General features: G+C 43.5%; 1 protein-coding gene across 2 annotated transcripts in view; it reads right to left on the minus strand.

Moving 5' to 3' along the window:
• ABTB2 (ankyrin repeat and BTB domain containing 2) overlaps positions 1–24,923 on the minus strand; it is a 125,921-nt gene that overhangs the window by 28,923 nt on the left and 72,075 nt on the right. For both annotated transcript variants that reach the window (XM_082059647.1, XM_082059646.1), the window contains exons 2-3: positions 23,058–23,204; positions 20,260–20,470 (exon numbers count right to left, since the gene is read on the minus strand). In XM_082059647.1, the coding sequence (XP_081915773.1) occupies positions 20,260–20,470; positions 23,058–23,204 (358 nt within the window). The remainder of the gene's footprint in view (positions 1–20,259; positions 20,471–23,057; positions 23,205–24,923) is intronic.

Below are 24,923 nucleotides of genomic sequence, written 5' to 3' on the forward strand. Positions count from 1 at the left end.
ATTTATGAATGCTGGAGTGAAAAAAAATAAAGAAAAAAAGAAAAAAAGCCCTTTTCACTTAAGCATTTGAAAGAAAATAACTGAGGGGAGAAGGTATCAATTCCTTTACGAAGGAAAAAGAGAGATATACCAGAAGATATAAAATTATTTTGGCATTAATGAAAGGAGCTGAACCCATGAAAGGCATTTTCAAAGCTGCACATCCATATGTGTGCGAGCGGCACCGATCCCGTTTGAAACCGTCCACCAATAACGGGATTTGCAAGCAGAACTCCCTCTGTGTGACTCTGAACGTCCTTCGGGGTGGAATAACTGCACTCTCTAAAGTATGACCCCCACCTGTTCCCATTTTCAAAGCTCATTCTGAACCGCTGCCATCATCTCTTTATAAACAAGAGCACTATCACTATTTTTCTCTGCTCCTTCTCCTGAGTAGTGAAGCAGCATCTACAAAACCAGAGGTCCAGGACCGCCAGCAAGGGTGTTTTTAACAGGACATCCACTTGCTGATTTACCAGTTTACTTCTATGTCAAACAATCTAAATATCAGGGTTCATCGCTTCAAAAATTACCCTCTAGCTCATCAGTTGGAAGATTTTCTGGAAGCCCAGCTTGGCTCCTCCAACCCGTTTAGGCTTTTAACTTGTCCCAGACCCATGGGATGCGATGAATTTAACCCCTTGAGCATAGGAAATTCGGTTTGACTGACTTCCCTATGGGAAGGGCAGCAATTCCCTCCAGGCATTTGGGAAACCAGAGAACATCAACCCTTATCTGCCCTACAACAGAGGCATTTACACCTTCTAAATTCAGACACTTAAGGGAGGAGCCTGAATGCATTCTTTAGACTTTCTAATTACTCAGCAGAGCTTCTCTAATGGGGATGAAGATGTCCCTGCTCATTGCAGGGAGCTTGCACTGGATGAGCTTTCAAAGTCCCTTCCAACCCAAACTATTCTATGATTCAAAGCTCCTGAGACAGAGAGTTAGGCTAAAAGAACCAGAGTTAAATACTCAAAAGGCAATGGGGTGAAAACCTCAGGAACAATGGAAAAATTCATTTAACAAGTGATTTATCTGCCACCTTTTGGGGCAGAGAAGCTATTTAGGCTTCCCTGACACCTTCATGGACAGAGAACTGTGCTGATCCAGCACAGTTCCGATCATCTAATCAGGTAACGAGCCAAATCCTGGTCATGGTTACAGCACCGAGCAGCTCAGCAAACACCAGAAATAACACGTACCATGAAGAAATTTCCACTCTGTCAATAACTGAGGTGTGCCAGGGTTATAAATGGCCTGCATGCACAAGCAGACTTTGAATGTGGAAAACACAGGTTGGGAGGAATGGGAAGGAGAAATATTTTTGTTTCTTCATTTTTTATTTTTTTTCATCTCAACAGATTTTCCCAAAGGCTTCAAAACTCCCCTAATTACCCTGTGCCCGAAGGAGAGCAGACTGCGGATTGCAAAAAGGAATAGCAGGAAGGATGTTTTCCTCATATTGCCATCCTAATTTATCCCAAACCTACCACTGGCATTGCTGTGCAAGTTGGGTACATCTTTATTCTCTCAGGAGCGACTCTAACGACTTCAATTTCTGTTTTGCTGTAAAAGCTTTACTGCTCTTAAAAATTTGTAGCTTGAGGGTGGGCTTTCTATTTTTCCCCCCAAAATGTACATATTCTTCTTTTATCCAGCTATTTCCTTTCTTCATACTTTGCTTACTGACACTACCTCAGATAAGTGATATCATTGCATGATCTGAGCAAAAGAGATGCAGTTCAGCTGAATAAAACGCCAACATTGGGTTGCGCCGCACTAGAAATAAATGCCATTATTCTTTTTTCCTAGAATATAAATGCAACTCTCATCCCTGTGGCCCTTAACCTGGGCGTCCATCTGCCTCTAGGGAAACGTTGATCATTTCACAGTCTGAAGAACACTGGAGGAGGGGAAGGGGAAAAAACCTTCATGGAAAATTAACTGGGAGATGCTGCAAGCTAAAGAATTAATTTCTGTCTGCCTTGTGCGTTTTCCTCTGGACTTTCTGACATTTAGAAGCATTTGGCAGCTCATTAAATTTTGCACACGAAGTGATCCTGCCCTGGGAAAGTGTCGCACTCACAGTGGTTGTTCACTAGGGACACAAATTCTCGGATTTCTGCAAAAAAGAATGTCACCATTGCTTTGTTTCATTTCTTGAAGTCGTCTTCGCGTGATGCCACACGTAAAATAGGAAAGTACACAGCGGTGGAGAGCAAAATGGGATTGGACCAGACTGTGGGTTTTGCCCCTCGTTTGAACTAAAACCTCTTGTTTTATTTAGAAACAATGAAGAAGGATAGTAGCAGCAGCACCTAGCAGAGAATTTATAGCAAGTTGTAACTTTTTCCTGGAAAATATACTACACTAATTTGATTAGAATGGCCTAGGACGTGATTGGCATCTGGGAATCCTGTGTGACAGCCCTTGAGGATGTGCTGTGGGATCACAGACTTTCATGCAGCACAAAGAAACTAGTCCCCAAAAGGGGCTCTTCTGAGGATTTTTAAGAGCACTGGGGCCAAGGCATTTTTGGCAGAGGGAGGTGAACTGTATGGAAAAAGAAAAGAGCTCCAGAGGAGCTAGAAAATCGTATTCTTCCTCTGTGTTTAATGGTAGGACAGTGCACTTGGAGCTTGGCTTTCAGAGACACATCTTCCCCACGGCCACCTCTCATCTCCTGGGCTATTTTTCGTAGCCTCCTGTTTTGCTGCAGCAAAATAAAGAGGGAGCCAACAGCGACAGCAACATCAGCAACAAAAACACCTTGTTCTTCTAAACAAGAATCTCCTTCTTCTAAAGCGGGAAGGAAAATATTGACCTAATGGCAGCAGGTGAGAAGGGCAGGATTTGTGTCCCTCTTGGCAGGTCCTGCAAGGGACAGTGTCCCATCCAGCCTCACCCATATTCTCCTAAATGGTTTGATGGAACAACCCTTCTCTTCATTTGCTGACATTTTAAACACCTGCAAACTTTAGCACCACAAAACACGTGTAAATATCAGAATGCTGATGGTCAGAGCAGCGTAGCCCATGATAGTCAATTTACTGTAAGTAAAGTGCCAATATTTGATTTGCTGTAAGTACAGAGAGGCTACATGCAGATAATAATCCCAAATATTTAGAGATCATTGCAGGTTCTTTTGCAAAGGACTGAAAAAAGACAGGCTTGCAGCGCAGTGAGCTGATGTTTGGGTTTAATGCTGGAACCAAACTCTACGCTTCAGTCCCATTTTACCCTAAAATGATAGAGCTCAAAGTCAGGAACACAAAGCGAATTAAAACAGCTATAAAAAGCTACAGCTCAGTTGCACCTGTTTTTTTTTTTTTTTAATAAAATAAAAGGGAATAAGTTTAAAAGCCATTTTGCACATGTGCACACAGGGAAGGGAGTTATGTGACCAGCAGGAATACTGGGAGTGATGGCTGGATTGATGGGAATAATCAGCAACACAATGGTGAATCCTATAGGAGGGTGGCCAGGGGAAGCTGCCTTGTTTGAACTTTACACCAAGCTGGAAAAACCCCAAGGATGGCAAAAAAAAGTCAAAAAGAAAACAAGTGTGAAGTCTCAGAAGTTGGAGAAGGGAAAAGACTCTGAAGCAAGACAGAGCACCCAAAATCTAAATCGTGTCACGTTGATGTGGAGAACGGCAGCACACTTACAGTTTGGATTCTCAAACGCTGAACTTCTAATTGCAGGGGAAAAACTATCTCAGAGTATGCAATTATATGTGAATAAAACAACGAGAGAAATTACGATTTAGAGAAAACACAAAATCTTTGCTCCAAAACACAACCAGCTTAAGTCAGGAGCCATTCCTTTCAGATTCAAAATATTTTTCCTGAATTTTCCAAACCCTCCCACATGTGCAGAGAACAGAGAGGAATTACCACGCTGGATCCGATTCAAGGATCATCTCAACAAATGCCACGTGTCTTTCAAAGCAGACGGTCCCAGATCTTCATAGAAAAGGAAGAACAAATTCAATCACAGCCAACTGGCCCGAAAAGAAACGTTTCTTCTGAAATCCCTTGAAACGATGACGGGGTCACATCTTAGGAGATAAGTGTTCTCAAATTTTAGTGGATCATTATCAAGTTACTAAGGTCTTGGCTTGGATACGCCATACACCAGCTTCCACAGTTTGGCAAGTTATCCTTCAGCCAGACGCTAATGGAATGAAAAACATCTGGATAATATTACATTTATTGGGATCCTTTCTCCACTGAATCTGCCTTCAGAGTTTCCTCTGCTTATAGAATATGAAATGGTACAAGAATAGTTTAAATTTAGAACTGGCAGCTCTGATCCTCCGTGGCAATCCTGGTAACCACAGACAGAAATAGCATCTTTTCCAGCCCTGTCTGCAAACCGCACTGAGAAATAAGGTGCAGCATCAGACAGGTTAACTGAAAATCAAAGTAAAAACTAAATTCAAGCTCACTAAAAAAAAAATCCATTAAGTAATAATTAGGAACCCGCTATGAATCTCAAAAAGGACCCTCAAGTCCGTGGTTTATTTGTTATAATCACATTTTGTTAACTTTGTTTTAACAACAGGGAAAATATTCTGGTTTCAGGCTGGAAACAAGTCCCTGTGCTGCTCTGGAATGTGCTATGTGTCTCATTAGAAAAACATATTTGTAACATCTGTATGCTGCGGCAGAAGGGACTCATGGTTTCTAGAAAGACAGAAAATAATTAAAACCAACTCAAATTGTATAGAGCTGATGATAAGCGTCAGATAGATGTACACGATAGTTTTAAGCACAACAATATGGCCGTGGTTATGTGATCAAGGATGTGACCGGGTCCCATCTGCTCCCCCAGACACACACAGAGCTGTTTGATCCCGGGCGGGCACCGCCAGCACCCACCTCAACAGAGCAACCGCGGAGGAAGGGAAACCACCGATCGTGCTCCTCTCGCTGCTCCCAGCTCCTCGACACCCTAAAATTCTCCATCAGCTGAAGATGGCTGCAAACAATCTGGGAGACGAGCTGCTCTTGCATGACTCCGAACCTCCCTGCAGCCTTGACCTCAGCGAACACACAGCTGTACGTTCAAATCACGCGCAAGAAGAGCAGATGCAACTATGAGGGCTTGACTTCTTGTCACATCTGCTGAATTAGGCAGAGAAAACAGCACTAACCGGTGACCTGTGTGTGTCAGCCTGTACCGCCAGACTTGCACAGGACAGTTCTACAGATCTCATCGGAAGGACCCGGGTGTCAAATCCCACCTCTGACCAGCCAAGAGCATCTTCACGTGGTCACTGAGACACAAGCTCTTCCCACCACAGAAACAGGGGTCATTTCCATGAGATCTATTAAGCCTTTCCTAGCTCTTATGAAAAGGTGACTACCCTGGTTTGCAAGCATTCATAGACCAGCACACCTTCGAAGGTACCGGTCCCAAATGCCAGCCCTACCCTAGGCCAGTGTTCTCCTCCAGCACGAGCCTGTCAGCGTGTGGCTGAGACTTGGGATCTGCATTGGGACCAAGGTAGGGATTGTCACCCTGTACTGGCACTGGGGAGGCCAAACCTCAAATCCTGGGTTCAGTTTTGGGCCCCTCATGCCAAGAAAGCCCTTGAGGTGCTGGAGTGAGTTGAGAGAAGGGAACGGAGCTGGTGAGGGGCTGGAGCACAAGTGTGATGGGAGCGGCTGAGGGACCTGGAGGTTCAGCTGGAGAACAGGAACTGAGGGGAGACAGGGACACAAAGAAACGGCCTCACGTTGCGCCAGGGGAGGTTGAGGTTGGATCTGGGGAACAATTTCTTCCCCAAAGGGCTGTGGGGCATTGGAACAGGCTGCCCAGGGCAGTGCTGGAGTCACCATCCCTGCAGGGTTGAACACACATGGAGATGAGGTTCTCAGCGACATGGGGCAGTGGTGGACTTGGCAGTGTTTGGTTAACAGTTGAACTTGACGATCTTAAAGGTCTTTTCCAACCCAAATTATTCTATGACCCAGTGCTTTCCATACAAGACCTGAGCACATCCCAGCCCTCTCCCAGCAGTCGCTCTGAAGGAACCTGTGTCCGCTCAGCTCTGCCCAGACCCACAGAAAGGACACTTTGCATCTTCACGCCCCTCAGAAATTGTCATTCTTCCTTGTGTAAGTTTCTCAAACGTGCTTGTGCTGAGTTACGCAGCAAGTCGCAAACTGCCTCTAACTTATAGCTGTCCTCCAAAATCAACTCATGTGGAAAACCCCAAAAAGTCCCTTGTTTTAAATACTACTACTTTTTCATTTATTTTATGAGCATCACTGGCTAATGGAAAATAAGCAATGGCTGGCACGTCTGGTTCCCCCCAAACCAGTTTGACACGTGGAGGCTGATACCAAGAACCAAGGGCAAACTTTGCCGTGTGTGACAATTCCTCCTGCAAAAGGAAAACCCCGGGACATTTTGGAGCAGGACGCAAATACAAACTACAGGCATTAAAGAAATGAGCCTGTAGCAGCATGCCGTGGGATAGGCAGAGATAACCACAGGCAGAGAGCCAGAACGGGCTGTCTGCTATTCTCGGATTAATCAGCCTTGATCCTGTGGGCAGAAAAACCGAGAGGTAACTCCTACGGTTCATTCCAGCAGCTACGCTGGCACTTTAAAGAAATAAAAATGAAAAAGCACATTGCTATCTGCAAGCAGATTTATCAGCGTGGCTCCTCACTACCTGGTGCTGAGACTCCTCCTTCATCCTTTTTTTTTGCCATTATACTTAATTCCCAAAGCACCAGGAGGATTGAGATAACAGGCGTCTTGGTTATGACTTCAATCTGATTTGCCAACCTGCATATGTTGGAAACATACGCCGATTCTCAGGCCAAAACCAATCTGCCAGATTCAATCGTAGAACTGATTTTCAAGGCCCAGTTGCAAAATTCTGCAGGCAGAGCATTGCCGTGTTGATGAAAATTGCCTGAAGCTCCCAAGTTACAACTGTGTGCACAAAAAGCCAGAAAGATAAATATTTTGGTGCAGTTCTGGAATGCTGAAAACTGTTTAATTATAACTGCAAAAGTTTGTTCAGCTAAACGACGACAATCCTCAGCAAAGCAAAGGGTTTTCACAACAACTAGGGAAACATTTCCCATGTACCTTGCAGCACAAGCCAAGAACTAATTAATATTTCAAAAGAGAAATTTCCAAGCAGAAAATAATGGTATCTAGAGGCCATTTCAATGCTAAAAGATGACTCTTTCATTTTCAGGGCTAAGAAAAAGTTGATGAAACCTCTCTTTTTCTAATTGCTTCACTGATGTTACATTTCTGTGCCATATCACACCACTGTGACCATGTTCTACTTGTAACATCCATCTCACCGGATGCTGACATCAGTGTTTTCATAAAAATCTAAGTAATCTTTCAGTTTTTCACATTCCTGGAATCTGAAAAGTTCCAGAAACTAATTTAGCACAAAGACATGAGGAACACACCAAAGAATAGGGATGAAAAGAGCTGATTTTGGAGCTCCCAGGTACAATAACGTAACACACGCACTAAAATCAGGCACCCGCTCCATCCAACAGCGTAATTGCACAACCCAGCTTCAGGCTGCTGTATTACAATCAAAATTTACGAGTCCGTTTTCTTGAATAAATGGCAATCAAGCCCATGGGGTGTAACATTTGTGAGTGAATAGGGAGCATCTTCTCGCTAAGACACGTAAGATCTGTCATTAATGATGGATTAGAAGGAGGAGTAACTTCACTGCTGGATAAAATAGATACCAGTATGGCATTTTTTTAACTATTATTTAGCGATAGAACATCACTTTGTCCTAATGGCAAGCTGCTCAATGAACATATTTCACCCACATCTTCAAGGAGCTTCTGTTTCATTCCTTAGTTTTTGTCTAAAATATTGAGAAGAGCAACTGTGCAGAAATGAAGAAGGTTCTGTTTCACCCAAAGATGTTTGGTACCAATGGTGAATGAACGTGTTTCTGTTTTTTACTGGAAAGCACAATGTGTTATATGTCTGCGCTTTGCCTTAGATCATTAAATAGTGCCAGGTAAGTGTATCGATATGAGAACTATAACCAACAGAAATGTCCTGAACTTAAAGAAAACACCCGGTGAGATGAAGTCAGCCCTTCTATGCCAGACTAGAAATGTCCTCTGTCGTTTTGTGTTCAATATTGTGAAATCTCCTCATTTCAAAATGTCTTTTATGCTATCACTGTGATTTTTTATGGTCACATCAATGGATATGGATGAACTACAAATGGCAGATGTAACTTCTTAAACATGGGATTCTGATGGGTGGACTAAGCTAAAGCCCAAATTCTTTCAGTTTCCAAATATCCTAAATTTAGAGTCCGCATGAATTAAATTTCAACATTTGGAGCGTCTGAGCAGATGCCACAAATTCCAGCTATTAACCCTGCTTTCAGCACAGTCACTTGGCTCTGCCGGCACTACTGCTGAACCCTCTCTCGCTTTGACTGTTATAGTGTAGAAACTTCCAGTGAATTCCAAATAATATCATCTTCCAATACCTCAATATATACCTACAGGAGATTCTTCAGCAGATAAGTTTGGTCTAATCAAGAACAATACAGACAGGACATTGTGTCAAGTTAAGATTTTACCACCTTGCGTAGTAGCAGCCTCCTGACATCTCTACTGAACTATAAAAATGGTGTCACTTTCTCTTAGAAAGCAAAGGTTTATATCTCATGTACTCTGAACTACGGAGTTGCAGATTTTATGCCGAGTTTGCAAGTGATGGAATAAAACACCAGCACGGTTTGTTTAGCCCCACGACAAGAGGTAATTAAAAAATCCCAACTGTCATATAACTCTACGTATCAAGGTTATCTGTTACCCCATCTCTCTCTCTAAAAAGGCACACTTAAATAGCCTGTATTAATAGGTTAGATAAATATTCTAATGGGAGTTAAGAGAATAGAGCTAAAACCTGTTCTTGCAACAGGTCCAACCTGCTTCTCTGTGGCCATTGCAGAGGGTGCAGCCCTGTGGTTACTACAGGAACACAGGACTCCAAGCTCCAGCTAATTACGAGCATGACAAAATGATAATTTTTGTTTCTAATACCTAATTACAAGGATATTTTTATTTTCAGCCCCATTAAAATTCCGCTGCCAGAAAGCAGATGTAAAACCCCAGAAGCATCGATGAGCGGTATGTTAAAAATGGTAAAGTTAAACACACATCACTTCTATCACCACATGCAATGCGCACTATTATTATTTTTCAGCTTGTTGAGAAAAATATCATTCAGATTCTTCGTCTGCCCTACACTTCATTACCTGTTGCTTGAATAAACCTTTCTATCAACACCCAGTGCTCTGCATTCCAAACACAAAGGAAGAGTAATTACTAGGATGTACATGAAACATGGGAAACTTTCTTCCCAGAGTTTTTACCTCAAAGAAGACAGGAGAAGCTAAATTATTTGAGAAATAAACTAGTTTTCATTTGCCTTTCTTCATGGCAGGTACCTCTAAGCCCTGACTATGCAAATAAAGCTGTAAATAGCCAAAACTGTAACACAACCACTATCCTAGCACGAAAGCCTTTTCTACATGTACCGTCAGATTAAGTTAGTTTGGCCTCTTACTCCATATTTAGTCTCAACACAGAGAGTTTAGCAGACCGAGAGAGTTTCCAAAGTGAGTTAATTAAACTATTGTGACTCCTTGAATAAGGAAGAAGGGGATGCCCAGATGGAAAGTCATTGAAGCAACACGCGTTTCTGGGATGTTCTAACGCACCGACTCTTCAGAGAAGAATTTGGCAGCCACAAGAGGGACCTGAGTCCCAACTACCCATCACGGTGCAGGTAACTTAATCACACAGTCTGGATGCTGGAAGCAAGATAATTACAAGAAGATACATTCTGAGCAGGTTATATCAGTCCTGTTATAATTTCATGCTAATGTCCTTACATTCCTTTCAACTCTTAGCTTAAGCATCTTCTCTTAGTACTGCTCCATGGGCAACTCATGCTTTTCTGCTGAGAAATCCTGGCAGTTCTGAAGGTCTCAGAAGGACCCCGGGTTTCTCTGGAAGAATATTTTGCATTTCTGAAGGAAGGCGAAGAGGTGAGGAATGGCTGAGATCCTTAGAGCAGCAGCAGAGAGTTTTCCAGCAAGCCCAGGAATCAAAACTTACAGCTTCTGTCTCCCCCCTCTATCCTCTAGCCATGATGATTGTGGGTTCTAACCCATGGAAGAAAGAACTTCAAGTACAAACTCTTCAGTGGAGCTGGACTCCAGACTGAAAATTCCCCTTTCAGCAGCATTGCTCCTGATTTACACCGATAAGCAGTAGGAGCAAAACACAGCTCGGGCTCTTTCCTCTCAAAGCAAACACGTTAGACCAGCGTCGGATCAACACAAGGTTGTTCAGCCCCACGGACCAGAGCTGAATCAGCTCAGACATGCAACTCATTTGAATAGGATTTGTCTTGCAGAGCAGACATGCTCTTTAAAACAGCCGGTTCAGCGTTTACTGTAAAAACATGTGATGAAAACAGCGCAGTTTAGCTGGTGTGTGACCACCAGGTCACGGCGGTACATGCACTCGTATGTATAGGATGAGAAAAGTGCAAACTGCTGGGGTTTGCTTTAAAATGGAAACAAAGCAGAGACATACCAACCTAGGATTACCCCGGGGAAAGCTTACTTTCTAATCTCCACAAGGTCAAAGAGAAAGAATGATTGTTGCCATTATCATAAATTATAGCCAGCAACATTTACTCTTCAGGAGAGCTGAGCTCTTAGCTCTCGGTTACAAAGATGTCAGGAACAATCAGAGCAAAAACCCCAACAACCTGCCAGCAAAAGCTCAGAATTGTGTCTTTATTTAGTGTGGCCTTTGTTAAAGCACCGGGTAACTCCTTCCTCAGGAAACCGGCAAGTTCTGCAAGCGAAGGTCTGTAATTCAGCCCAATAGGAAATAATATTAACTTCAATTGGAAACAGCCATTACTGAACAAGGAGAAACTTGTTGGCTTGTTACCATCGTCGTTGCTTGCAATATGCTCAGGACCTTTCATCCACGGAGTTACTGCTTTTTACTTATATGTGCTACAAGAGCACTATGTTGGTATCACAATATTGTTTTTAAGGAACTATGCCTAAGAAAAATGGAGACAGGCTGATATTAAATGACAGCGAAGCAGCCAGAGTCAAGAAGAGAAATTTAAACTCTCAGTCAGTCCTCTACTATTTCAATGGGCATTGCCTAAAAGGTGAAAAAAGAATCCAGGAGACCTTGTCTTATTAATTTTTAATGCTTTTTTAGTAGCACATGCTGTAACAATTTTGTTCTAAGTTTCCCTGGATTGTTTTTCCTTCATTTTTGATGCTGGCTTGCTGCTTAGTCTTCTCATCATGCAACAGCAAACAATAAACACAATGCAGGTACCTACAGGCACTGGAGATTTCTGTTGGTACCAGCCCAGAGAATCCAGGCAGAGAAGTTGCCAGGCTCTCATTTTCCTGCACCTTCTTTTTTATCTGAACAGATGGAAACGCAAGAGCAGAAGCCAAGAACTCACCCTGGACATCTTTACAGTAGTTACAGTAATTACTGTAGCTGTGGTTATAGTAATTGCAGGTGTGTGTGTATATATATATATATTGCACACACACATGCACAGTGGGTACAATCTCTTCGTTGCTAAACGAGACAGCCAAAGATCATCTATCTAGTTTTCAAGCATTTTTACAAATAGGGGGTATTTGCTAGAAATGGGTTAGGTCAAAGAAAGGCTTTCTAGGGGTTTCCAACGTCTGTGAAAGCAAAAAACTGTGGTTTTCAAACAAAAGTTTTGTAACTGACAGGATAGACTGTCAAATGTCTTATTAATTCCTATAGGTATGGGGTGAGGATCAACTACCACCTGAAGAGCCCATTCTAGGAAACAACATATTGATGCTTATGGGTGATTAGGAACTTATTTACCAGGCTGACACAGGTAAAACAACTTTAAGGGGCAAATACTGTAAGTGGAAGCACAGCAGCAAGGTTTCAAGACAGCCTAAGACCCCTTTAGTCCCATGGATTCACATATAGCCATTGCCATCAGATTTTTGTTTCACTGTGTGCTCTTTTTTACCTGCAATTCTTTCCCTGGGTGCCAAGCCAGTCAATTCTGCACACAGTGAGATTCTTCTCCTCGCAATTTTGCGGAGAATTTAAATAATCCGTGCTTGCACCACACCCCTGCTCCAATACAGAGAGATCAGAAGATACAGGATGCTTTGGAAACACTCCACCACTACTACAAATTGCTTACAGCTAGTAAAATGGGAGAAAGGCTAGTCTGTCCCAGGTGTGAGACACACCAAGCTAAGAAAATAATTAAGCAGTGTGTGTTTATATGAACAACATAAAAGACAGGAGAAAAAAAACCACCTAATTCAGAGTAGACTGCATTGGCAGTTTCAGCAGTTACACTTGGATAAATTTGATCCTTGGGGTTTGCAATTAAATCCCTTCGCTACTGCCAAGGTCACCCCTCACATTCCAATTCTGCAATGTTTGAACTATAAAGAAATGCACAATTAAAGAAAAAAAAAACAGACTTAGAAATACCTCAATAAATGATGCCAGGCAAAGGCAGGAATATTTCTAGGAATGCAAACATCGTTACAGGTTGTCACCTATAGACTTTAATGTGACTTGGTTTTAATTCACGTACCCAATGCTATAGTGCTCAGAGCATCTACAGATATGGAGTAATAACCAAAAAAAACCCCAAATATTTCATCCTGGACCACTCTTCAGTCCTTCAAGTTTGGATACCAGGGACACATGTGCAGGAGTTCCCGTAGCACAGGATCTGACTTTTGATAAAATTGGCAGTTTCTAAGTGTTTGTGGTTTGTTTTATTTTAGATGTTACTGCTGTACCATGTGCTGAGATGTCACCATAAAGAGAAGGGAGGTGATAGCTGCACAGCACAAGTGTGACAATGCTACTGACTCCTCCTCTTTAATAATATATGTTCTCAATTCTCAAAGCTATGAAAGATATTAAATATATCGCAACTACTTAGGTTGGGCTCAACAAATACATGATCCTGCCCAAGGTCAGGAATAGCACTGACAATTAACAGGCAATTTGAGTCAATAGATACATGTTGATTGTGGATTATTGGCCTCTGGAATAGGGCCATTCACTCCATCTTCCCAGTGAATGAATATCTTCAAATCATGATTAAGCCTGAAACAGGCAAAAATAAACTGTACCCGCTTCTCTCCTTACTGCTGGTGAAGGGAGCTGATCTTATCTGTTTATAGCCTTCTTATTCTTCTAATAAATCAACTAAATTAATCTTTCATTACAGCAAATAACTTATTTTTTCCCCTTCAAAACAAAGAGGGGCACATTTTTATGTCCACTCTGAACAAGCAATGCCAGAGCGGCACAGTTCAATGTAAGGTTTCTTTCTGTTTCCCTATATTTCATCAGTATATTTAGATTAAAATAGCTCTGGGGGAGAAAAAGAACGAAATAAAAATCAATGGGACTATTGCAAGGGGAATACGGTCACCACCACATCTTTCTGTAATCACCCCATTGACTTCATGGATGCTCTGCGTGGATTTAAGTACCGTTAAACATGAATGTATGATTACAGCATTATTCTAAAAGCAAATCACTTTTATTATTCCTATATACCTATTTTTGACTGGCGAGGCAGTTCTGACAGAATATAAACTTATTAAGGTCTCTCAGACAAGAGATTGCAGAACTTATTTTATTTCAGACCTTTTCAAAGACCGAGGTCATTGAAACTAAGTGGATCAAGTTCTGCTCCTGACGTGGCATGGTAACAACGGGATATGGCTGTAAAATAAAAGAATTCAGACACAAATATATTAAATTCGAATGAGGAAAGGCTAGCCCACAGATAAATCTAAAAGACAGACAATGATGTAGCTATTGCACTTAATAAAATTCCATAAACCTGCAGTTAAAGGGAGTAAAGGGGGGAAAAAAGCCTCATGACAGATGAATGAGAGTCTGGAAACATCCATCTGGAGAAAAGATTTGTCCTGAAAAGCCTTAATAGCTCTGCAAGCAGTGATAATTCTCCGGGATGCTGAGGATGCAGCTCAAGCAAACGCAGATCTCAGCAGCAGGAGCTGCAGGTTATTCCTGACTTTCCTTCCTTCCCTGCCAGTTTGATGCCCGTTTAACGCAGAGGCAATTCACATTAATAACCAGGATGTTAATATTCTCTTTAATATGAATGGATATCGTTGTGTAAATTTGATCCGTGCGAACAAATCGCTCCCATCTTGTGCAATTTCAGAATGAAGATTTAGTTGTGCCAGGCGTTCCTCTGAACTCAGGGGAAGAAAGCAGCTAACCGTGAGGGAAAGAGCTGAAGGCGCTAATTATTTCTAACGATGCACCCATAGATCATCAAGTAAAAAGGTACAAAGGAAGATCAAAGTAATGCTTTTTTCAAAATGTGAACTTTAGAAAATGTGATGAGGCGGCAACCTGCATCACACGGTCACCGGGGATTTAGAAATATTTGCTTCAATCACTGCAAGGTTCTTGACAGGGAAACTGCACCAGAAGGCTCTGGAAATCAGTGCTTTGCACTAACTACTTGGAGATTATTTTTCTCTCAGTAGAAGTCAATGCAGGTCTCTGATGTAAGTGCAGACAGACTGAATTTTACGAAGTATGAAAGGTAACAGAAGGTCATAAGGCCACTGCCCTACTCCATCTGGTCTGAGCATGAGTTTGGGAATCTAAGAGCCAAGACACAAACTTGATCACTATTGAATCCAGGGATGCCTGGACAGGATTTTGACACTCTGTCAGGAACTATTAGTTTAGACCCATCTCTGGTTTCCATGCAAGCCAGAGTAAATTTGGATTATACACCACAAGATAAAAAAATATCAAGTGTTCCAAGTAATGATGATTTAAAGCAATAGCTCAAATATTGGAAGAATATATCATTTGAGCAAACGGCACTAGAAAAACAGCATGAAAGCACTACAATCTTTTCTTCCAGCAGTATCAGATGCATTTTTAATCCTTTCCCAATAAATAATGTTTCAGAGCAGGCATTGTAAATACTTTACAGAGAGAAAACCCAAGCAGATAACTCAGCTCCTTCCTCCTGCCCAGCTAAGGGGGCACAGGAGAGCAGGCACTGGTCCATCTCTCTTGCTTGACCCTACTGAAAAATACAAGTTGGATGTTTATCCATGGGCTCTGGATCGTGTTAGGTAACAGATACAACGGGAAGACTCCTGTTGAAGGTAGAAAAAAAAAACCCTAGGTCACTGTGCATGGAAAAGAGAACGAAGCTTTTTCTTATGAGGTGGCCCCTTGTGTGAGTGCGAGTTGGCTTCTTGCGGTGTCCGCAGCTTTTCCAGCTGAAGAGCTGTGAATTTCCATCAAACTGGCAAGCCTCAAACCTCACTGTTGGCAGCTGACGAATGCTACATCAGCTCTGGAATTCACTGGTGTTTTACTGGATTTTCACCGGCAGAGTCAGATGGGCACAGTCTGTGTGCTTCTGCTGATGGAAATTGGTTTGTACTCACATTTGGGATAAAATAATGCATCAGTAAACTCAGGCAACATGTAAAACTTGGCACGCCTGCAACGTGGATGGCTCAGAAAGGTCTGACATGGCCAGATCCACAGGCGCTGATGGACAAGCCCAGAGTTACTTTTAGAACATTCTACAGACCAACAAGATCAACAACAGGCAAACATAATTTATAGTTTTTTACACAGGGAAGCTGGAAGAGGAGGACGCTCAGCCTACCAGAGACACACATGATCGGCTACAAGGAAGCAGGATCCAACTTTTTTTGCCTATTCTTAGGTATTAGATCATGCGAACTTGCCTGCAATGAATGCTGTAGGCACATGATAATCAAAAAGAGATAGGATGAGGGCAGTCAATGGTTCCTATTTCTAGCTTTAAGGCTGGACCACTGTCCTGGCCATCAATAAACACAGGGTAGACTAATCCATCCAGCTGTAAAATGAGACTACAATATTGACCTCAATTTGTGCTCTATAGAGAGCAAATACTCCCTCATCTAAGTATCACTTAGAGCATTCTTGCCATGATACACCATTAAAAACAAGGCAAAAGCTTTATATTCCACTTGGGAAAAAGCGAAGAAGGGCGAAAGAAACTTCGTTTACCTTTGGATGGCCCTGCTCGAGTCGCAGTATCCCAAGCAATGGCAGCAAACACGCTGTGGTGCTCTGGGACATGATCTAATGGTGTGGAGCGCTTCCAAGCTCAGCCAGCTTGACATAAGCGATGGGAAAGAACCCAGAGCAGAAACAGAGCAGAGAGCGGGGGAGTGCCACGCGTCCTCACTCTCCGCGCTCCAAAAACATATTGTCTGCCCTCTGACAATACAGACTGTGAGCTCTGAGAAACTCAAAAATATCTTACCGCCCCGCAGAGACAGTGGTTTCTGCAGTGACAAATACAGCTCTGCTCTCTGATGGACACCCCTCAGCCTTCGGGCAGGCAGGTGGAGCATTACTGAGTAAAGCAGCTTGTTGTCACCTCAGGGGTTAGTTTGTTTGCCAAGTATTGTGCAAGTGGCACTCTCTATTTGCAAAATCCTTCCTTAGGTGGCCCACTTGACACCAAACAGCAGATGGTTTACTGTCCATGCAGCAAATAAGGTCATTTTGGGGTTCCGAGTGGGTCATTGGCTCGGTCACACAGCAATTCATCCTGGAAATGTTTCTAATATTTTGCTTAAGATACCTGGGCGCTTTCTCTCTAATTCTGCTTCCTCTGCTTCTGCTGCTTCAATGCCTTCAGCTGGAGATAAGTATCAGAACCAGATATAACCAACCCACAAACTTCCCAGAGTTTCAATCTATTGGTATCCAAATCATTCACATGCCGGAGGCCAAAACAGAGAGCTCTGCCAAACTCTAGAGAGGCCACTATATCCACCCCATTCCTGCAGGACTCTGCACTTGACCCACCTCAGTTCTTTAGCTGCTGAAGCGTTTAGCGTGGATAAGGCACACGGTTTAGTTTAAACTGGCTCTGTACTTTGGGGTGCCTCGCAAATGTGTCTGTTTTCACACCTTGTAGTTTGCTGCAGAATACGTTCAGAAGCTCGTCTGGGTTTTTAAAAGCCCCTTCTGGCATATGACACCCCCCCGTTAGGCACGGTTTCACAACCTGAATTCTGTGCTTGCTTTCGTGTTGAAGTGAATTACAGTAAAGACCTTCCAGACCCTCCAGTGTTATGATTTTCATAGCACTTCGCATCGCAGTGTGACACACAGAACGCTTGCAGACAACAGAACGCCGAGCAGTAGGTTGTCAGGTCCCCAAATATACCAACAACTGCAGTTCCTGCCACTGAATCAATGTGGCTCACAGACCTTCCTGAGATCAGGTTTTACTCAACCTGCAGCTCTAACACCCATCCCTCTTCCTCGCTACATTTCAGATTAGTATTTAATGCTGATAGATTTATACAGGAGCCCGGGAAACGCAACACAACCAAACGCAGAACAGGTCAGCGCTATTCATCCTTGTCACTGAGATTTTTTTTTTCAGTAGAAAACAAACTGCAGACGTAACAAGTATATTCCAGAGAAACAGCATAAATGTGCAAAAGAGCAATACCAAGTTTGCAGCTGATTTAGCACAAGAAAGAGTAAAAGAATGGGGCTGCCCGGCTTTGCCAAGTCGCAGTAGGTGAACCAGCGCCCTCATCTATGATGCCACGAGTCCGACATTGCACATGCAGCCTCAACCATCTCTGCTCTCAAGCTACCAAAGAGTAAACTATCCCCTGTATAAAGTTCTGGCAGCAAAAGTTATCCCAATGGCCATGCTAAATAACGTGCACAGGGATCAGAACGGTAAGACACATACAAACACATCTTGGAACAAACGAAACGTGGGGCTGGATGTTAATTTCTGGTATACTGGGCGGTATTGATTTAATTTCTAAGTTTTACAAGCTTTTCAAAGCCAATTGTTACAACCGATGGTCCTCAGGTTCTGTTGTTTTTACGTTTATTTTTTCTTTTTCCCAATGTCATTTTTTTTTTTGCTCCATTTTAATATATCCTCTTTAATTTCCTTTGCAGTTAAGTACTGGTCAGGAAACAATGGCAGAAATTTCCCTTACGCCAGCTGTTATGGGATCTAGTGCGGATTTCCAAACAGAATAGAGTTGCAGCCCACACTCCAACAAAACTCCGGTGAACCATGCGAGGAGCATTGTTTGGGAGCAATTGCAGAGATGACCACACTCCTGATTTAACTCATTTATTATCCTCAGTGTACAAAACAAGTAGCTGCGGTAACGTCGTTATACTGAGAGTACTGAAAAGAACACAACACAAAACAGAAAGCTTAATCTACAGTTCTGATACAAGCTGTTTAGCAGCTTCAGCTGTACGATTGTGGGAACAAGCGGCACAACTTTAGAGAATCTGGCCCCATGAAAACTCATTTTTTGCACAGTGTGCAAACTTTAAATGCAAAATAAAACATTTTGCACTAGGTAGGGCATTTGATTAGGATTAGGGAGCCCCAAACCAGAGCTACCAACGGGCTCTGAGTTGTCCAGTCATTCCTACTCCTATTTTATTCAACTTCGCTTAATTCCCCTTAGTTCTTCACACGTTTATATCAATCGCCTCTAATGCTACTCACAGACTGCTCTTTCTGAAAGGATTTTGGGGGAGGATCAGACAAACAGAAACACAATCTTTTTTACTTTGTAAAAGCTGAGCTCCCACTAGGCTGAGGCCTCAAAGAAGTCGGGTCCAGTACAAACGACACCGACGTACAGAAAGATGGTTCAGCAACCAAGAGAAAATGCAAACGAGTGACCAGCAGAGACAGCTACACACACCAGCAAAATATTATGGCAAAGCAGGCAGCTTAAGAGTGACAGTTAAATACTTTTCTCCTTATTTGAAGTTTCCCTTAACCTAAAGTAACTGAAATTCTAGATGCTGTTTTTCTGCACCCTTATCTGAAAATTCAGAGCCTTAAGAGCAGAAGACAGGAAGAAGAGAGGGAGGCTTCACTGTTGTCTTTTTTTTAGAATGAATTGCAATAATTACTTATTTGTATGTTACCGTGATTTTATACCAACTTTAGAAGCTGGGGCTCAGTACAATAAAGCCTAAGGTGGGAAGAAGAAACTATGTTATCTACAAAGCTGCAGAGATGTTCTCCTTTCCCTGCTCACCCATCCAACAAGCACCTTGCTTTTTTGGGAATGTGGCCTCACAACGTTATGAAATTTCCCAACCACGGGCTTGTTTTGTGAAGGGCCAGGATAGAGCTGTTGGCAAAATGTCCAGCAGGCTAAAATAAATCCAAAGAATAAGCTAGCGTGAACACTGGACGGGGTTAATCAGAAAGCAGAATTTCGCACTTATTTTTGAAATAAACACGAAATTGGATGCGCGTTTTCAAACTGGGGGGAAACCTGACAGTCCAGAGAGGTCGGGGCTGAGGAGCAGGAGCTGCCTGACCCATCAAGGAACTCAACGTGCGGCCAGGGCTCTGGGGGCTCCTCAGCAATCGCTACCACCAGCCTGTCAGGCAGACGGCCAAGGAGCTGGGCAGGAAGGAAACCAGGGAGGTTTCTAACAGAAAAAACATCCCGCTGGAAAATATCTGCCCCGCTCTAATAATGGTCCCACTCTCAGAGTCGGTGGTGATGCTGGCAGAAGTTAGGGAGACCCACTGTCTTCCTGTATAAATCTCTTTCTATACCAGCCGCACTGCACCAACTGAATTAATCCCCAAGAAGGACGTTCGTAAATCCCTCCAAACCTCTCGACGGCGCACGACGTTGCTTTTCCCGAGAATGATGACAATTGTTAATTGGCACTATTCAGAAGGTAACGTTTTCTTTGGTTTCTTTCAGCGCTTTAGGCAACCACACGTACTTTTGGCAGCGTCTCTAGACGAGCCTCGTTGGCAGCGTACAGCAAATGCCTCGCTCGGAAAGACTGCATGAAAAAAACAGCTCACTTTCCAGTCCCAATTCCAAGGCTTTGCAAACTTGGCAAGGCTGACAACATAATCTGGCCCGACTGCAGGAACAACTGATGCCTGACAGGTAGCATCCCGCAAAGCTGCCCACGTTACTCCACGGTTACTCCACAAAAGGCGACTTTCTCAGCCTAACTCCTCGACTACTAACTTGACCGCCCTACATACCGTTCGTTGTTGAGGGTCATTCTCGGCGGGTCGAGGTTGGGGTTCTCCATGGACTCCATCTGCGGACAGCGGAGGAAATAGTAGAGGGTGTGGAGAGCGTCGGGGGACCAGGAGATGGGCTGTTGCTGCCGGGTTTGCCGGACGGGGCTCATCCCGGGGCGGACGGTGTTCAAACACTGCATGTGGTGCATGGCTCGGGACACCAGGTCACCTGCACGAAGAGAAAGAACGCAAAAGCCATTCATCCACGGTTCTCCCAAGTGCACTTTTTCAACTAAATAAACTCTCTTGCAGCTACGAGCAAGGTCTTTGTGTGCACATATTCTTTTTCCTCCACAAAGGCATAAGATGGCCCCAAGTTGCCCCTCTGCAGGTTGTCGTATAGGAAATTTACCTTACTTTCAAATGAGTAATTAGTTAGAAAATACACAATTAATCTTCTTTCAGTCATCCTACATTCAGAACAACAGCTTAACAGTGATTTTTCCACCCTGTTCTAATGCTGGTTTTCTCCTCTTTCCCACCACCTATACCACTTTCTTGCCTGCCTACAAAAATTACTGATACTTTTTCAAAATGTCCACTACCCAATCTAGGAGCCCAGCTTTCACAAGCCAAACACAGTAGCACCAGTACAAATATTTTCCTCTCATCTCTGGCATCATCATTTTGTTATGGGATTGTTCCCACTTCTTTCAACTGCGTTATGACGTTCTACCCTCCCACCCCGGCACTTGTGACAAATTAATGATGTTACGGTTAATGTAGAAATCCCTTCTTTTACGGGTCTGCTAACTGTAGCTGCAGGCTTCTCCAGAATAACAAGACCTGACTCTCTTATTAAAAAGCCGATCTCTATCCTGCTGACTGTCACAAGCTTGCCAGAAATTTGCCCCTGAGCCTTGTAAAAGCTCAATCCAGGAGCTTTCTAGGCTGTTGAGTCCTCTTGGTCTTCGAACTCCAGCCAGCGTGCCTCCGTGTCAGGGTTCTGGTGGACCTGAAGCCTGGAAGAAGGTGACCAAGGTGACCCATATCACAGTTTCTTCTCAGAAAGTATGTTAAGTTTGCGGATTTTTAGAAAGTTCACAGAGCAGCGACCCCAAGACAGCAGCTCTGCAGCCACATAAAGCTTGGTTTTGCCTAATAATCTTGGTTTGGGCACACCCTGTTTACTTTTATTATGGTGCACTACAAGCTCTCAAGAGCTTTGCAATAAAGACTTCAGACTCTACACCTTTGAGTGGTGCGACTACCATGCCAGTGAGCCGAACTATTACTATAGATTACTATACATAGCTAGGATCTATTTTTTTCCTTGGGAGAATCCTCTGTTGCTTTATGTTTTACAGTCCCCTAAAATTCTCACAGGAAACGCTACTCTATTGTGTCCTACGCTTACAATACTGGGAAAGGATGGAACCGAAATAGTCGCCCCATCACAAAGCTGGTTCCTGAGAAGGCGCCCTGAACTGAGCTGTGCCATATATGAATGTCACCACCCCCGCCCCAAAATTCTCAAGAAGTTATTATTTGTTCACTTATATCTGACAAAAACACACTAAATTTGCCAAACAACCACCAGCTGAACCCGTGAGGTTCTAGCGAGAAAACCCAAAAAGCTACTTTATGTCTAAACTTGACAACATTATTAGTGGTTCAGATTGATGGAGTATTAAAAATCTCAGCTTGCAGTGTAAAGCTTGTTTGTTACACAGTATATTTAGTTTAAGGACCTGTTTTGGAACGGAAAAACCCTCTAACATCTCTACCTTTCTACTTCAGTAACTTCTGGATCTCCAGGATCCAAAAGTTTTACGGGAATATCATGAATCCTCTGGTGCTGGTACTAACACAGAAGTCTGTGCAGTTGGAGCAGAAATGCATCTGGAATTCAAATTTTCTGCTCAGAAAAACGTTCCTTCTCCTTTGCACACTCACTCTCTTTATTTTTCTGGCAACTGTATCAGGAGATCTATTCACTGCATGTAATGACCACGTTGGCCAAAGCAGGGACGGGGGAAGAGAGAGAGGAAGCCGTATTCAATCTTAGCCCCATGCTACAAACGTTCTCTTGTGTTCCAGGATAAATAGAGGTGTGTTAAAGGAATCTGAAAACCTCAAATTAAGGCAGGTTGCAACATAAATGGTGAAAGCCACAAGCTCCTTGCTGGCCCTGACGTTCATTAGCATTCAGATGGCGGAGGCTGTGGAAGCGATGCCAGCAGAAACGTTGCAAAGGGAAAAGCAGACCGGGAAAACACAAATCATTTCTGTTTACTTTAAAGGGGCTTTGTGAGTAGTCTAGGAATGGAACGTTTCAGTTGGTCAGCGTTAAAAAAGAAAGTTTTGAACAAGTTTTTGCTACCAAAGTGTTCTCGGATTTTTGTTTTTTTCCCTCCACTTTTTGTGTTTTAAGTAACCAAAAAGCTTTTCCTTTAATATCCTGCAGCCTTGACACTTCCACTGCACAAAAAGAACCCTCTTCGCCATCTGAGGGAGGTGCTGCTGCATTCCACAAACGTACCAGAAGCCTCCAGAGGCATCTAGGTAAAAACATCTATCTTCTGTTGGCACTAACACCACTAACTAGCCAAAAGGCTAGAAAAGCCACACCTCCAGGGTGAATCAAGTATAACGACTAATGAAAAAATCTGATTTTAACGAACAGTGCCACAAGTGATTAAATCTCAGCTCACGCCGTCAACAGCGGCAACATTCCCACTGACCTCAACAGCAGAGGGGCTGGATCTCCGGCTTTACTAAAGGAAACCCACGTTTCGGTTATATCCCAAACTTACTCAGCTCCGAGATGCTTCCAACGCAAGTTGCCAGCAGGGATTGCTCTAAGGTTCGGAGCTCCAGCTGGGCGTAAGCGTCGGCCCGTCCATTGCTGCACATGGAGCCGTCGTTGTATGGGCTGAAATAGGCAGGTAGAGACAGCACACCTGGGAAAAGAGCAAAGAACAGACCCGTCATGTGGATGGAAAAGCAAATCTCTGCCCCGACAGCAGCCATAGGGAACGCGAACACATTGGCGCCTTTCTCGGGGGACTCGAGGTCTTTTGAACAGCTCAATTAAAATCAAACGGTGCTGTAAAAACAGCGAAACTAGGCTCCGGGGAGTAAAGCTGGATGTTTCGACAGCCTTTAAAAACTAGAAACAAATTGCAGGGGAGATAAAACTACATGAAAAGCTTGAGCGAAGCCTCTGATGTTGTTTACGCAACAAGCCGGCTGCGCGCACGCAGCGTGGTTCTGAACAGCTGTATGCAGATTGCGAGATAGAAAGGCCTGATTTTCAGAGGTGTGGAAGATAACCTCGAGTCCGACTCAGGTAAACGGTACCTGCAATCTTTGCAACTCCGAAAACAAAACCACGGGCTGTGCCAGTTCTTTGAACCTTCATGCAGTTTCAAAGGCGCAGACTGTGGTTTCTGCATGTGTGAACCTTTGGATACGCCAAACTACACCCACGAGTTTTGAGGTTGCCTATATTTTAATCTCTATAAATGACCCCTCTACGAGAGAGATTAGAAAGATAATTGCACCATACACATGTATTCACCACACACACACTCCTTGCATTTTACCTTCCTCAAATGTGAGCATTAATGCACAGTAACTGAGCAGAACGATGGATTTACAAGCAGCTTTGTGTAGCTATTGGGACCCCATCCCGCTTTGTGTACACCCCTCCAACTCATTTGCATTGTTGGCAAATTAGAGACCATTGGAGTGAATTGGCCGGGAGTGGCAGATACAAAAAACCCAATGTAGTTCCACGTTAAGATGCAGACGATCTCTAAAAGGGGCAGCCATTCACCTCCTCCCCATCATCCTTTTCACCCCTTATCTTTGGTCCAGCATTGCAGATCTGCAGCCACACTGCAAATCAGTGCAACACAGAGATCAAAAAAACCAATATTGCCTCCCCTGCTTTCCTCCCAGAAATCCATTAGCTGAATAGTTTTCTATAATCAACGAGCTGAATTGTGTTGCTCTGTGTGGCACAGAGGGAAGGGTGGGAATGTGGGAGCTGGGATGGTGGATCTGATGAAACACGGCGCGATGCTGCATCTGCAGCTCAGGTGGACTCTGAAAAGCCTTTTGCAGCCCACGCCCTTGTTGCTACCACGCATTCAGTTGTGTTCAGCTGCAACCATGTTTTAATTACGGATTTACCCTGCAATTCCAGCCGCACACCGTGGCCCAAATTCCCCATTATTTCAGACAAGGACCCTTATGGTCACGAGTGCCTGCGCTCTTACCCTGCTGCATCCTGTATTTTTGATTTCTCAGCTTTGATCCATGCACAGCCAGACCAATATATTCCAGCTTAGACCCACGTTTCCTTCCCACCTTCACCTTCTGACCCCAATTCAGCCCTCGATGTGAAGATACTTCTGCTCCTATTCCAGTGACCTCCCGTCATGTAGGTGCCGCGTATTCTTGTCAAACAAAATCCCACCGGCTGAACGGCGGCGCATTGTGCGGGAGCTTTGTTTCTTTGTCTTGATGTTTTCTTTTGAAATTGTATGCCGAATCGATCTTTCCTACCCTTTTCACATCCTGCTCGGTGCTAAAAGCCAAAGGCTGCATCCAAAAACTTCCTGGGCATTTGGAGGATAAGGGAATGATTTGTCCCGCTGTGCTTCTTCACTGTA

Source organism: Streptopelia decaocto, assembly GCF_964273445.1.
Source record: "Streptopelia decaocto genome assembly, chromosome: 7".
Lineage (NCBI taxonomy): Eukaryota > Metazoa > Chordata > Aves > Columbiformes > Columbidae > Streptopelia > Streptopelia decaocto.